The sequence below is a fragment of the Lemur catta genome, chromosome 1, assembly GCF_020740605.2.
Source record: "Lemur catta isolate mLemCat1 chromosome 1, mLemCat1.pri, whole genome shotgun sequence".
Classification (NCBI taxonomy): domain Eukaryota; kingdom Metazoa; phylum Chordata; class Mammalia; order Primates; family Lemuridae; genus Lemur; species Lemur catta.
In genome coordinates, this window is record NC_059128.1 from 2284856 (window position 1) to 2300011 (window position 15156).

The window sequence follows — 15156 nt, forward strand, 5'->3', positions numbered from 1 at the left end:
GTAGTCCCAACTACTCACTTGGGAGGCTGAGGTGGGAGGATTGTTTGAGCCCAGGAGTTGGAGGTTACAGTGAGCTATGATACTACTGCACTCCAGCCTGGGTGACCCGTCTCTAAAAACAAAACAAAGCAATGCTCCACTAATGCTGTACCCCTGCACTGGCGACAGTGAGAGACCCTCCCGGGTTGGTGACAGTGCAGCACGAGTGTGAGGTGGCACTGCCTTTCTGAAAAGGAGTATGGCGTAGGTATCAAAAACTATCAAACGTTTATATTCTAACCAGCCTTAGGAATTTATCCTAAAAAAAGAAATCTAGAATCTTGGACAAAATTTATAAAGATGTTCATCAGTATAACATTAATAGCCAAAAAATAAAAAACTTAAAATTAAATGTCCTTTAATACAAGAATGATGAAATAAAGAGCAAGTCCAGTTGGAGGATGGAACACAGTATGAATATATAAATAGCTACCAATTTTCCTGCAGACTTTTACTAACATGAGTAAACTCCCACACTGTAGTGTTAGGGAAAAACATGGGACGAAGTGAGGCTACCAGACCCCTCGCACCTGGCCCAGTGACATGTGTGACCGTGCATGCTCTCATGTAACAACAGAACCCAGTCATGTTAATTTAACTCATTTATATTAACAATATCTAGTGTTGGCCAGAACCTTCCATGCTGTTAATAGACACATAAAATTTTTTTTAAAAACTCCTTTGGAATGAAATTTAGTATAATCTATTAAGATGTTAAGTGCAAATATCTGTGACTAAGGAATTCCTACAGTAAAAATTTCCAAGAAATCTAAATGTCCATCAATAGAAAAACGGTCAAAAAATTTCGGGAATATTCGTAAACAGAGTGCTACGCAGTCATGAAAAAGACCACGCTGTTATCTGATTTTAAGAAGTGTTGTTACGAGTGCTTATTTTCTCTTTTGTGTGTTTTTCTTTATTTTACTGACTTTCAAAATTTTCTTTTTAAAGAAATCACTAGGCCAGGCACAGTGGCTCGTATCTATAATCCTAGCACTTTGGGAGGGCAAGGCAGGAGGATCACTTCAGCTCAGGACTTTGGGACCAGCCTGGGCAACATGTGAGACCCCCATTTCTACAAAAAGTTCTTTTCAAATTAGCCAGGCACAGTGGCACGTGCCTGTATTCCTAGCCACCTGGGAGGCTGAGGCAGGATAATCACTTGAGCCCAGAAGATGGAGGCTACAGTGAGCTACGATCACACCACTGCCCTCCAGCCTGGATGAAAAAGCAAGACAGAAAGAAAGAAAGGAATGAAAGAAAGAAAGAAGGAAAGAAAGAAAGAAGAAAGGAAAGAAAGAAGGAAAGAAGGAAAGAAGGAAGGAAAGAAAGAAAGGAAAGAAAGAGAAAGAAAGAAAGGAAAGAAAGGAAAGAAAGGAAAGGAAGGAAAGGAAGGAAGGAAAGGAAAGAGAGAGAGAGAGAGAGAAAGAGAGAGAGAGAGAAAGAGAGAAAAGAAGTCACTTCTCCATTTAGAAAGCTGTATTACTGCATTTCTCCAGTGCCACTCCTCCTCCTCCAGCCCATCCCCCCAGACTGCACAGAAACCCTAACCGGCAGCCCTGCCTCCAGGCCCCAACCCTCTTCTAGACACCCAGCCAAGGGAACTCCTCTGTTCCACTCTCCCCCACACCCTTCAGCAGAGATGAACACAAACAGGGCAAAGGTCAAGTGGAATCCTGAATTCTAGAAGGAGACAGAGTTAACCAGGCCCTAGGAAGGATACTGACCAATATCTTTTGTCAAAGTGCATATCTTTCTTCAAAGTGGAGGGATACTGGCAAAGTGGGAAGGCTCGTCTAGACAAAAGAAGGCCAGTACAGAGTCTTTGGAAAAAGGGTAGATGGCTCAGCACGGCCAGAGAGAAAGGTCTGCGTGGGCTACTGGAGAAAGGCAGTGTCTGTCCTGACTCCACCACGCCCTTGCCCCAGAGCTTACTCAATATTTTGAGTTTAACCCTTGGCTGTTTAAAGAAAAATAGATAACAAGGTTGAAAAAGTTTATACATATTCATAAAAAAATAAGTATTTTTAAGGGGTAAGTTGGTTAAAAATTGTCCACAGGTGAAACCCAACAGACAAATGGAAAGGACTAGCCTGTACACCAGGGCCAGGATGTTGAGCATGGTGGCCACATCGGGGTGGTCGTGTCCCGACGTCTTCTCCAGATCCTCCAGCGCCTGCTTGCAGAGGGGCACGGCCACCTCGTAGCGCCCCTGGGAGGCGTACTGGATCACCAGGTTGTGGAGCGTGCGCAGCCGCGCGGGGATCTCGTAGCCGCCTTGCTGCGCTGCGGCGGCCGCACTGCTGTGCTGCTGCTGGACTGCACGGAGAGAGGGCACTTCAGCGGCTCTGAGACAACACCATCAGCGCCTGTCCGTCCCTGAACAACTGTCTTCACTAGCTTTGGCCCTGATGGTGTTTGAATCTTTTCCTAGAACTGCCTGGGCAAGCAAGATACCAGTGCTAACTTGTCAGGGATGGCGCCATGTCCGCTGATAGCACCATGGGACTTCTCTTGGCACCAGTAAACCAGGAGAATAAAGTAATTCTGACTTCTTTCCTCTGGCGGTGGCCAAACTGTGCATGCGTCTGCTCTATCATACTCTTACATCCCAACAAACAAAAACTGTTTTAAATTCTCCTGGAAAACAAAAATCAATCCTGCTGTGCTCCTGCTTCCACAAGGCAGGCTACACGTGCTGAGGCTCCCACCAGTCACCACCTTCCTACGGCACGTGGGACACTCCCCCGTCACTCACTGCCTTGTCCTGGGTCATCTTCATCATTGGGGAAAAGGTCGTCCAGAGGCTCTTTGGTAGAATCCGTGTCCTTGTCCTCCTGTAAAACAGACCCAGAACACCCTTCATCTGACAAGCACTATACATCCCATCCCGAAACTCTTTGACAGTAAATTCATTTTAAGTAAACATCTTAGATAAGATTATCAGTTTTTAACATCCCGGTAACAGTAAATTCATTTTAAGTAAACATCTTAGATAAGATTATCAGTTTTTAACATCAGGGTAGGATCCTCCACCATTTGGCTTATCTACCAGTTTAATCAGGAGTGATAAAAAGCTTGCTTGACTAGACACAAGTACTTAAATGCAGGCCGGGGTTTAACAAAATAGGCTGTGACTGCGTTTCTATGCCTTAGATTCTTCTGCCCATACTCAAGAAAGTCCAGGAGAGCAGAGAAACCCTGATTTGAAATAAAAGTCTTATCTGGAAACCAGCACATAGAAAGAGCTTAGGATGAAAGCTTCTGCTCAGCACAGGAACAGGTCTGCCGACTCCCGCCCAGCACAGCAGGCTCCAGGGCGGGAGCCCTCAGGGCAGTTTGAACCTCCCAGCTCTAAAAGTCTGTGACTCCTGTTTCCCAACAGTCTTGCTGATTAGGGCAAGGGGTGGAAACAGTGACTGCACAATGGAGAAAACAGACACGCTTGACCAGGTAAGAAACTGGCATTAAGGTGAGGCAGAGGAGCATTGTGTGACTCCAAAAGGGATAATCTGATTAAGACACCTGCAGAACGTTCCTGTCTGGGACGTGTAATCTGAACATTAGACAGACCCAAACTGAGCAAAGATGTGTAACGGAGCTGGCCTGCATTCTTCAAAAAATACCAAGGTCAAGAAGACAAAGACAGACTGAGGCCCTGTTCCAGATGAAAGACGACTGAAGAGACGCCACAGCTACGTGTAGGGTGCGGCCCTGAATCGGACCCTGGGACGGAGTGGGAAAATGCCATGACGAACGTGCAGGAGAAGTTTGGAAAAAGAAAAACTGCTGTGAAGGACACTGTTGGGACAATGAACAAAAGGAAACATGAACTACAGAGGAGAGGAGGTGTCTGCGTGCAACGTTCTGTCTGCCCTGGCCCTGGCTGCCACAGGGGAACATCCTGAGCCCAGGGAGCGCACCAAGCAAAAGCAGGGAGGAGGCGGCACTACGCGCCTGCCGCACAGCAAGGCCCGGCACGGACAGCGCTCACGGTGCACCTGGAAGGGCAGGCAGGGCTAACTCAACACAGGTTTTCTCCAAGTTTGACATTTTTCCAAAACATGAAATTTTTTTTTTCAGACAGAGTCTCACTCTGTCACCCCAGCTACAGTGCTGTGGCGTCATCACAGCTGGCTGCAACCTCCAACTCCTGGGCTCAAGCATCCTCCTGCCTCAGCCTCCCGAGTAGCTGGGACTACAGGCACGTGCCACCATGCCCAGCTAATTTTTCTGTTTTTAGCAGAGACGCGGTCTCCCTCTTGCTCAGGCTGATCTCAAACTCCTGACCTCAAGTGATCCTCCTGCCTCAGCCTCCCAGAGTGCTAGGCTAGGCATGAGCCACTATACCCAGCCTCAAAACATGTAATTTAAAAAGTCTAAGTCTATGAAATCAGCATTCCGCTTCTCACCATTCTCCAGCGTTCCAGGCTGATCACTGGCTGGCATCACATCTCCAACTACTCTTATTCCCAACACCAGTATGTCTTTTAAATCAAAACATTTAGTTGCCCCCTGACCTCGAGGAGACACGAGGGAGAAACACAGTAAGCCTATTAAAATAAGCTGCTATCAACTGAATTGTGTTCTCCCAGAATTTTTATGTTAAAGCCCTACCCCGAAAATGCTGGTATTTGGACATAGAGCCTTTGGGAGGTGATTTGATATAGGTTAGGTGAGGTCACAAGGGTGGGGCCCTCATGACAGGATTAGTGTCCTTACACTAGACTCCAGAGAGCTTAATCCCTCTCTCTCTCCACCATGTGATGACACAGAGAGGGCGGCAGTCTGCAAGCCAGGAAGAGAGCCCTCAATACAACCAGACCCTGCTGGCACCCTGATCTTGGACTTCCAGCCTCCAGAACTGAGAAAATAAATGTTGTTCAAGCCACCCAGCCTATGGTATTTTGTTATGGCAGCCCAAGTAAGTGTAGGTTTGCTGGTGCTACACACAAGACTATTCCAGTAGTGTTAGGATGGGGGTTTGGACCAGAGACACAGATGTGGAACTCTCTTGTACACTGATTATAAACATGCCTGGCACCATGTAAGCATTTAAAAAACCGCTAGCTCTACATGCAATGTGGAATTCTGGATTGGATCCTGGCACAGCAAAGGGACACTAGTGGAAAGCCCGGTGACATCCAAATCAAGCCTGTGGTTAATAGTAAAGTAGTGATGTTAACGTCTTAGTTCTGACCAATATGCTACAGTTAGATACGATGTTAACAATAGGGAAATAGGGTAAAGGGTATATGGGAATTCTCTCTACTGTCTTTTCAACTTTTATGTCAATCTAAAATTATTCTAAAATTAAAAAGTTTTCTTAAAAAAGAAGTTAACTGAATGAGAAAAAAATGGTGAATAAAAAATAATTGAGACTAGGATAAACACCCAAACAGAGCCAATAGTAAAGGAAAAGCAGCCGGGTGCGGTGGCTCACGCCTGTAATCCTAGTACTGTGGGAGGCCGAGGCGGGAGGATCGCCTGAGGTCAGGAATTCGAGACCAGCCTGATAAGAGCGAGACCCCGTCTCTACTAAAAATAGAAAAATCAGCCAGGTGTGGTGGCGTGCTCCTGTAGTCCCAGTGAATCGGAAGCCTGAGGCAGAATTGCTTGAGCCCAGGAGGTTGAGGTTGCAGTGAGCTATGATGATGTCACTGCACTCTAGCCAAGGGGACAGAGCCAGACTCTATCTCAAAAAAAAAAAAAACCAAGATTCATCCTTGGGGAACCCTACCAGTCTAGAAATAGGTAAGTGGGCAAGGGAGGCTGACAGGAGGCATGAGAGAGGTCACCGGAGAGCCAGGTAGTGTCCGAGGCTGGGGAGGAAGAGTTTCAAAGAGAGGCTCTGTAAGCCGCAGGGAGCCAACCCAGAGTTAGGGGCAGATGGTGGGTTGGGCCACTGCTGACCCGGCCGCGGAAGGTACGGTAACCAAGCTGCAGAGGGTAGGAAGTTCTCAAGCTAGACTCTCAAGCTAGGGCAGACCTCGCTGAACGTAATGGTCTTCTTTGTGTTCATTGTGCCTTATGTTTACAAAGCATTTTTACATTTTCTGACCATTATTCTAAAAACACATATAAAAAGACTACGGACTTGCCCACAGACCCACAAGCCTCGGCCCTGCTAAATGCAATCACCAGAGAAGACAGGAAAACCCTGGCAGCTCTGCTGACAGCAGCGTGGCAAATGTCAGCACCACACTCACGACAGAGCCACTCACAGATGGGGAAATGTCGTCATCATATTTTTTGAGCTGATTCATAAATTCCAGATGCTTCTTTTCTTCCTCCAGCTGAGCCACAGACTGCTCACTCTTCTGCAATTTCTGCTGTGTGTTGGCCAGTTCATCCCGCAGCCACTGATTCTCCTGGCACAGGCGACGCACCTGCGCTCGCAACTTCTGCTTCTCTGACTCCACGGCATTCAGGTGGTTTGACAAAGCCATCATAACCTGCAGAGAGACGTGTACAGAACAGTAGTGTGCTGTCCGGCAAGAGTCCCTGCCCACTGTGCGCACACACTGTCCGGCAAGAGTCCCTGCCCACTGTGCGCACACACTGTCCGGCAGGAGTCCCTCCCCACTGTGCGCACACACTGTCCGGCAAGAGTCCCTGCCCACTGTGCGCGCTCTGTGGTGGCAGCTTCAGCTTACACTCACGGGCATGTTCCCAAAGTACCCATAAGTACAATCTGCCATTTATTTTTCTTTTTCCCTTCAGCTAGACTGCATAACCGGGTAAAATACAGAATATCACATGCTTAACATCTACAAATAACATACCTCTCTTTTTTGATTTGAGAGCACCTCAAAGGGACTAGCAATGAACACACAGCTGCCGTTCTGATGGCACCGTATTGTTTTCCTTTCTGTGGAGAGGGCCCCCGCCTAATGTTTCACAGACTCTGTTCCACGCGTGAGGCAGTGTGTTCCACGCGTGAGGCATGTGTGCACGAGCTGCAGGTCAGCAAGGGGCTATTGGTGGACTTGAGGACAGGCGGGCAGACAAATCCCCAATGCTCCAAGGTAAGGGAAGACATTTTCGCAGCTACCCGCACATCATGTTACAAAAGGCTCCAGGGCCCTGCCTGCGGTGAGCTGTCAGTTTCCTGGACAGACCTGTCTGTAGCCGCCAGTGCCCAAGAGCAGGGGCACCAAGGGCAGGAGGGAGCTAGCTGGCTTCAGTCTCTTCTCGCTTCAGGTCATGTATCTGCCCTTCCCTTTCATTCCTAATGTAAGAATCATGCTATCATCCTCCTACGTTTAAAACTTCAATTCCAAAAGGTGGGGCCTTTTCTTCCTTCCCTTTTTTTTTTTTTTTGAGACAGTCTCACTCTGTTGCCCAGGCTAGAGTGCCCTGGCGTCAGCCTAGCTCACAGCAACCTCAAACTCCTGGGCTCAAGCAATCCTCCTGCCTCAGCCTCCTGGGTAGCTGGGACTACAGGCATGCACCACCATGCCCGGCTAATTTTTCTATATATACTTTAGCTGTCCAGCTAATTTCTTTCTATTTTTAGTAGAGATGGGGTCTCGCTCTTGCTCAGGCTGGTGTCGAACTCCTGAGCTCAAATGATACGCCCACCTCGGCCTCCCAGAGTGCTAGGATTACAGGCATGAGCCACCGCGCCCGGCTCTTCCTTCTTTTTTTAAACCAATTATCTGCCAGACTAAAAAAAGCAAGTTTAGGCAGGATGTGCTGGCTCAGGCTACCATCCTAGCACTTTGGGAAGCCCAGGTGGGAGGACTGCTTGAGGCCAGGAGTTCAAGAACAGCCTGGACAACATGAGACTCCATCTCTACGAAAAATTTAAAAATTAGATAGGTATAGTGATGTGAGCCTATAGTCCCAGCTACTCGGGAGGCTGAGGTGAGAAGATCATTTCAGCCCAGGAGTTTGCAGTTGAAGTGGGCTCTGATAATGCCACTGCACTCCAGCCTGGGCAACAGAGCGACACTCCATCTCAAAAAAAAGCAAGTCCAAAATTCAAATTCATACCATCTTTAAATAGCAGAACTTCAGAACTTAAGAAATAGCAGGTTCACAATATCCAAACAAAGCTACAGTTCTTGAACTAGAGTCTGTAACATGGTGAAGATGAAGAACTCTAAAGTCAGGATATGCACAGCCACTTCCTCTGTGAAAGCAGAAACTGGTCAGCAGCGGCCCAACTTCTGCTCCATTCAGTCACTAGACTGGGGGAAAGCTAAGACAGAAGGCAAATTTTAGCACACTTAACTTTATCTAAGATGTACTGGCAGAGCCAGAAGTTATCAGGGAGGGAAAAAACCTAGATGCTTTCAGTGTTTTCATCTCTGTATCGAGCACGCTAGAAACACAGGTTTAGTCCAAGACATGAAGCAACTTGGCCTGGGCTACTGCACAGAACACCAGCTGCCGGCCAGAGCCCGCGCTCCCTTCTTCCTTGGGCTTCAGCACCTGGGACTCTAAGTGGGAAGACAACATTCCCCCGGCCTACCTCACATCTAGGTGTGGCCATGGAAGGGAATTCTGGCCAATGAAATGTAAGCAGTGCTGTGCACAACTTCAGGGAAGTAGCCTTAAAGGGAGGAGGAGGCACGCCCTTCCTGTCTCCTCCCCTGTCCTCAAACAGGGTCATGTGGCTGCAGCTGGAGCTCCCTCCTAGTCCCTGAGACAGGCTGCCAGGGTGTGGTGCAGCGGATGACAGGAGCCCGAGTATCCCTGACAACCCGGCAGCCACAGAGCCATCCAGGACAGCACACCTCGGTACTCATTTTACATACCTCTGTGCTGCTTAAGCCACTGTTTTTGTTTTTCCATATAGGCGGCAAATCAAATCCTGACCTAAATGATATACAGGGGTGCCTCTATTTTGGCTCTGCTTTTTAAAAGTCAAGATATACACAAATTAATAGTCATTTACATAACATAATAACCCACATATAAGTGGATCTCTGTTACTCCATAAGCATCTTCCCTCTATTTTAATGAAACTACATATTTCACACAAAGTCTCCATTTTTCCAAACCGTCAAGTTCATGTTCACGTCTGGGTCATTTCACTCATACCTGTGCCTCACTCAGGCCAAGCTCCAACATCTCCAGGGACTTCCGGATCATGTTTGATTTCTCCTCCACCAGGTTACTTTCATCATCTTTCTTCAAACACTTCAGTGTCTCCAGTAAACTCTGTAAAATGGAATTGTGTTCATTCTTCAGAGCTTCCAGGCCCTGAATTACTTGCTTTGTCTTGGAAATAATTTCATCCTGTGTAAGCTTCTCCAACTTGTCTTCCTTTATATACACCATTGTGGACATGTTGTCATACATTCTAGAATGGAAAAGGAAACAGAAATTAGACATCTCATTATAAGTTTCCTTTCTGTTATATCTTTAATAAGGTAAACATTTGTGAAAACTTTAAAATGAGCATTGTACAGATAAATAATTAATATGTGCATTTGTAATTTATGATCTTGAAATACTATATTCTGTACTATTTCTGTTTTCCCTTAGCAGACCCATTTAACGACTTTTCTGGTTTATTTCTGAACTCTTTTTTATGGATACAATGACAGCAACTGAAATTAATGCCAAAGATTAAAAGCAGCAAAACACTCAAATGGCATTTCCAAAACACATAGCCTCAGTGAACAACATTTTCTCTGAATGTTTGCAAGCTTTTTTTGTCTTAATTAAATGCAGACGGAACTCTAAATTCGTGGTAACTCATTTAACCAGACAAAGCCTTGAGAAGTGGTCACACAACTGGAAGAAGAAAACCAGCCAAAGAACAGGGAACAGTAAGAGTGGCAGGGGAGACCAAACCCAGAAGACACAGGGCGCCAGGGACAGCAGCAGGGTGGTCACTGGCTCTCGGACGAGGAGGGCTGTGAGAGGCCCGGGAAGACAGGATGCCGTGTCTCGGACTGACTCTGAAACACCACAGTGAGAAGGAAGAGGAGGAGGGGAAAGAGACATATAAAATAGAACCGGCTATCGTGTCAGGTAACTGCTGACTCTGTGCGGCTGCTCCCCTTACTAACCTCTCTGGCTTTATGCATATCTTAAAATCCCATCAGTAAGTCACAAGCAGTGATAATCAAGGCACAGTGATGGGGACAGAGGCCGAGTTACATGTCAGAGTGATGCCTTCAAAGCACTGCCACGATCTGAAACCTCAGGGTTTCACAATGTCGCTTATCCCCCTGAATATAAACTCTATTAAGAAAGGCAGAGACTTTATCTCATGGAACTCCACTGAGTCCACAGCACCCGGGACAGCTCCTGGCCCCGACAGCCCACCTGGAGAATGGATGGATGGGGGAGGGGGAGACCAGAGAAGCAGATACAGGCCACATGTTCCAGGACGCAGGAGTGAAAGCTACAAGCTTGAGAACAGGGTCACAATGGTCTCTGTATCACCAATTTCACACCGGAAACATTTTTTGCATAAATACGAAGACCAAATTTCTTCTGAAGTTTGGAAGTTGTCTTTAGGACTCTTTAGAAATCCATCCCACTAACAGAGAAACCAGAAAACAAAGGAACAAAGGTAATTCCTCTACCTGACAGTATGTTATATATTATTATAATTATTATGTATTTATTTAACACATGGCTCCCCAGCTCCACTGTAGCAAATCCGTGCTGTGCATTTGTGCCAACTCTAAATATGATATTAACACCAAAAAAAACAAAAGGCTGACTAGGAAAAGTAATCCGTTTATTATATGACTCAGCTACAGCATATAGAGTCATAAAGACAAACAGTAAAGACTGATGTAACCACAATTAAAATATAATTACACTGGGAGGTTGTGGAGACGTAGAGGATCCACAGGTGAGGAAGAGTAAAGAAAGATCCTAAACATCTGAAGTGGGAAGTCATGAACCGAAAACTTACCAGGTAGCAAAATAAGCATGTTATTTAGAAACAGGGTGATTACGGAAAAAAAATTTCATTTATAAGAAGTGTGAACAGATCCTTCTGGGAGATGGAAAGGGAGAGCAAGGGGCACAACCCAGATCACACCACGTGACTGTAAAAACGCACCTGCACCATTCTCGTCACTTGGCGCCCAGGGCACAGGCTACCAGCAGGGTTTACAGCCAGCGAGGGAAGCCGGGATCACACGGCTCAGGTAGTGTTTGTGGGTTTCTCCGCTGTAAGGTCACCCTGCACGAACTCACCCCCTTCCACACGCTGAGGAAGCGAATTACCACGTGCAGCCCACACGCAAGGGGGGAGACTTCAACTGGACCCCGGCAGCGGGCCGTACACAGGGACTGGAATTCTTCTGTACGGGAGATTTGTCGATCTCTGCCTCTTCCACCATTTGTTTATTTAATCATTTATGTCAATATGGACCTGTAGATATTTTATACTTTTGATTATATCTAAATAATACTAATTATTAAAAATATATTGATAGTGTATTTAGCTTGTTGCTCAAACTGTTCCAGTTTGGTCCGGTGGGCACTCTCTCAGTTGGCTCCTATGTCTGCTTTTCATGGCCCTGTCACTGTTGTGTTTTGGACACATCCTTACTCTCTGGCACTACAAGAAGCTCATCCTGTATTTTCCCAGTCCTAGCCCTAGAATCAGCCATTTCTCCACTGAGCCCTGGTTTGTTCTGTGGTAGGATGGGATTAGAATCCAAAATCGGGAGCTGGGAAAGGTGCTGTCCCAGCTACTTGAGAGGCTGACCCAGGAGCATCGCTTGAGCCCAGGAGCTGCATGTGCTGTGATGGTGCCTGGGAAGAGCCACTGCACTCCAGCCTGGGCGACAGAGTCAGAACCTATCACTAACTAAAAAACAAAACAAAATAAAAAAGAATCCAAATTGGGCCCAGTGGTCTTCCTCCTAAAAACCCATAACCCGGGCCTAATCATGGGAAAAATGTCAAAGCTAAATGAAGGACAAAATCGCTGACCTGTACTTCTCAAAACTGTCCAAGTCATTTCAATGGACTAAATGTGGGCCTCCCCCCACCCCCACCCCTACCAAATTCCCGTGTTGAAACCCTAACCCCCAATGTGATGGTTACCAGGAGGCGGGGTCTCTGGGGGGTAATGAGGTCATGAAGGGAGAAGGGAACCCAGAGAGCTCTCTACTCTTTTCACCACGCACGGACACGACCGGAAGTCAGCCATCTGTCACCCAGAAGGGGGCCTCACCAGAACCTGACCACGCTGGCACCCTGATCACAGACTTCCAGCTTCTTGAGCTGTGAGAAATAAAATTCTGTTGCTCATCAGCCACCCAGGCTGTGGCACTGTTACAGCAGCCCTAACAAACTAAGGCAGTCATCAAAAACAAAGAACACCCAAGAAACTGTCACAGACCAGGAGGCATGACAAATGTGATGTGGAATCGTGGATGGGATCCTGGGATAGAAAAAGGACATGAGGGAAAAACTAGTGACATCCAAAGGAAGTGGAGTCTAGGGAATAATAACGTACCAGTGTCGGTTCCGTGGCTGTCACAAATGTGCTACAGGAATGCAGGATGCTAACATCAGGGGAAACTGGTGCAAGGAACGTGGGAATTCTCTGCCCTGTCTTTGCAACTTTGCTGTAAACTTGTAATTATTCTAAAAGTTTATTTTTTTAAATCTACATACAAATAACATTAAAAAGCACACGTATAACTTGATATGAACAAAACCAAAAAGGTAGACATGCAATATATATTAAGAATTCGTTCACATCTGCCCAGCATTTTAGTTTCTGGAGCATTTTCATATGTGTAATGTTTTCTTGAAACAACAAACTCCGTAGGAGGTTTAGTCAACTATCACAGTTCCCACTTACAGCTGAGGACATTGAGACAGCTGAGGTGAGTCAAGCTCACACCACCCAGAACAGGAACAGAATCCAAGCTCTAGGCCCTGATCAAGTGTCCCTCCACCTCAGGAACCACACGGCCGTGCACACCCACGCGTGCTCACACACTGCGCTGTGCTCATATTAACACACACGGCACACACTGCTGTGCTCACACACACACACTGCTGTGCTCACACACACACACACACACTCACAGCTGTGCTCACACACACACAGCTGTGCTCACACACACAGCTGTGCTCACACACACACATAGCTGTGCACACACACACAGCTGTGCTCACACACACATAGCTGTGCACACACACACACAGCTGTGCACACACACACACACAGCTGTGCTCACACACACACCGTTGTACACGTGCGCGCGCACACACACACACACAGCTGTGCTCACTCTCACACACGCGTTTGCATGCATGCTTCCTGGTTGTCACAGCTCACCAATGAGAAAAAGCAATACCTAACTGGGCAGTCTAGAGTCACAGGCTTATTCTTAAACCATCAAATACAGAATGGACTCGACACTTCTGCCACAATCAAAATAGACCCACACTGAGACAAGAATAGAAATTTGAATACACGGTATTTTTTACAAAACAAAACAATTAAACCAGAACTGGTTGGATTCTAAAGATTAGAATCTAAAGATTAGATTCCAGGCCAAGCATGGTGGCTCACACCTGTAATCCTAGCACTCTGGGAGGCTGAGGCAGGAGGATCACTTGAGTCAAGAGTTCGAGACCAGCCTGAGCAAGAGCGAGACTCTGTCTCTACTAAAAAAATAGAAAAAAAATTAGCCGGGAAACTAAAAATAGAAACAAAAATATTAGCCGGGCATGGTGGTGCACACCTGTAGTCCCAACTACTCAGGAGGCTGAGGCAGTAGGATCGCTTGAGCCCAGGAGTTTGAGGTTGCTGTGAGCTAGGCTGACGCCACGGCACTCACTCTAGTCCCAGCAACAGAGTGATACTCTGTCTCAAAAAAAAGGATTAGATTCCACAGGTTAGAATCTTTAACAATTACCCTAGATAATATAGATTTAATTTCTGTCATAACAGATTATCAAAAGATTTAAGTGTCCCTTTATTTCATGTAATGATCTTATTTTCTATCTCTACAGCCTGATTATTTAATATATTTAGACTCCTTGAGACCACAGACCCTCACAATCACATATTCCACTATCAACATGCAATATAATTTTCAATAGCCTAACAAATTTTACAGCTTTTCCCATTTCTCAAAAATTAATGAAGTGAGGCCGCCGGAGCAGAGCTGAGCAGAGCGGAGCACATACACGGCCACACTCGGACAACCCGACTCTCCTGGACCCGTGAGCAGAGCGAGCGCCAGCCAGCGCCCTGCCAGCCGGGCGAGGCCCTGTGGCCGCAGTGAAGAGAATCCCAGGAGAAAGCTCAGAGCAAAAGCGCAGAAGGAGAGACAGCAGACTAAGATTACCAGAAACCCTCAGGGAAGAGAAGAAGGAAAAGGGAACCAAGAAACCAGAAAACCATCAGACCAGTTAACCCTTGGAGTGGCCAAGAAATCCAGAGCTTCCTAAAAGAATGGACACCTCTTGAATTTGAAGACTTGAGCAAGAAAAGTCATGAACGGTCTAAAGCAATTGCCCAGCGTCTCGAGTGACTGAAGAGGAGCTGGCAGGAATGTCTGCAGATAGTGGCGAGCTTGCAGGACTTTTACTGTACCAGCCATTAGGCCAAGGAGCCAACCCAGCCCTGTCCCCATAAAGATGCCCACACAGGATCCCGGGATGCAGACAGAGGGCCAGCGTATTTTCAGGTCCTCCCAGTACAGATGCAGCTGACCTCCCACCTCCCGAGTGCCAGCCTCCGCCACCACAGTGCTCTGCCCTCTTCTGATTCTGATCCAGATCCCGTACTTAAAGACAACTAGAACCTGGATTCTGATCTCTGTATGAAGGGCAAAAAAATCTAGACAAAACAATCTAGACATTGGTGCATAGCTCCTTCCTCTCCCAGCCCAATGCAAGGAGAATAAAATGTGAAATAAATGAATGACTGTGACCTAAAAAAACTAATAATAATACTAATAATGAAAAGAAAGCAAAGGCCAGAGAAGGAAAAGGGCATCATCTTGGTCACTTTACCTCCCCTGGTTGTATCATGTGAAACTCAGCCAGAGGGGGAAAAGCTCACGGTGCTAAAGAAAGTTTAGAAACCAAGCACTCAAAAGGGAATGTGTGAAATTAGATAGTGGTTGGTGGTTGCAAAACATAAAGAATACTTTAAAAATC

General features: G+C 46.5%; 1 protein-coding gene across 17 annotated transcripts in view; it reads right to left on the reverse strand.

Moving 5' to 3' along the window:
- KLC1 (kinesin light chain 1) overlaps positions 1–15156 on the reverse strand; it is a 59882-nt gene that overhangs the window by 32257 nt on the left and 12469 nt on the right. For all 17 annotated transcript variants that reach the window (XR_006736964.1, XR_006736970.1, XR_006736965.1 and 14 more), the window contains exons 2-5: positions 9091–9352; positions 6264–6494; positions 2798–2876; positions 2133–2358 (exon numbers count right to left, since the gene is read on the reverse strand). Coding sequence is in view for 10 of the 17 variants with exons in the window: in XM_045560004.1 (XP_045415960.1) it covers positions 2133–2358; positions 2798–2876; positions 6264–6494; positions 9091–9351 (797 nt within the window). In the remaining 7 variants the exon portion in view is untranslated. The remainder of the gene's footprint in view (positions 1–2132; positions 2359–2797; positions 2877–6263; positions 6495–9090; positions 9353–15156) is intronic.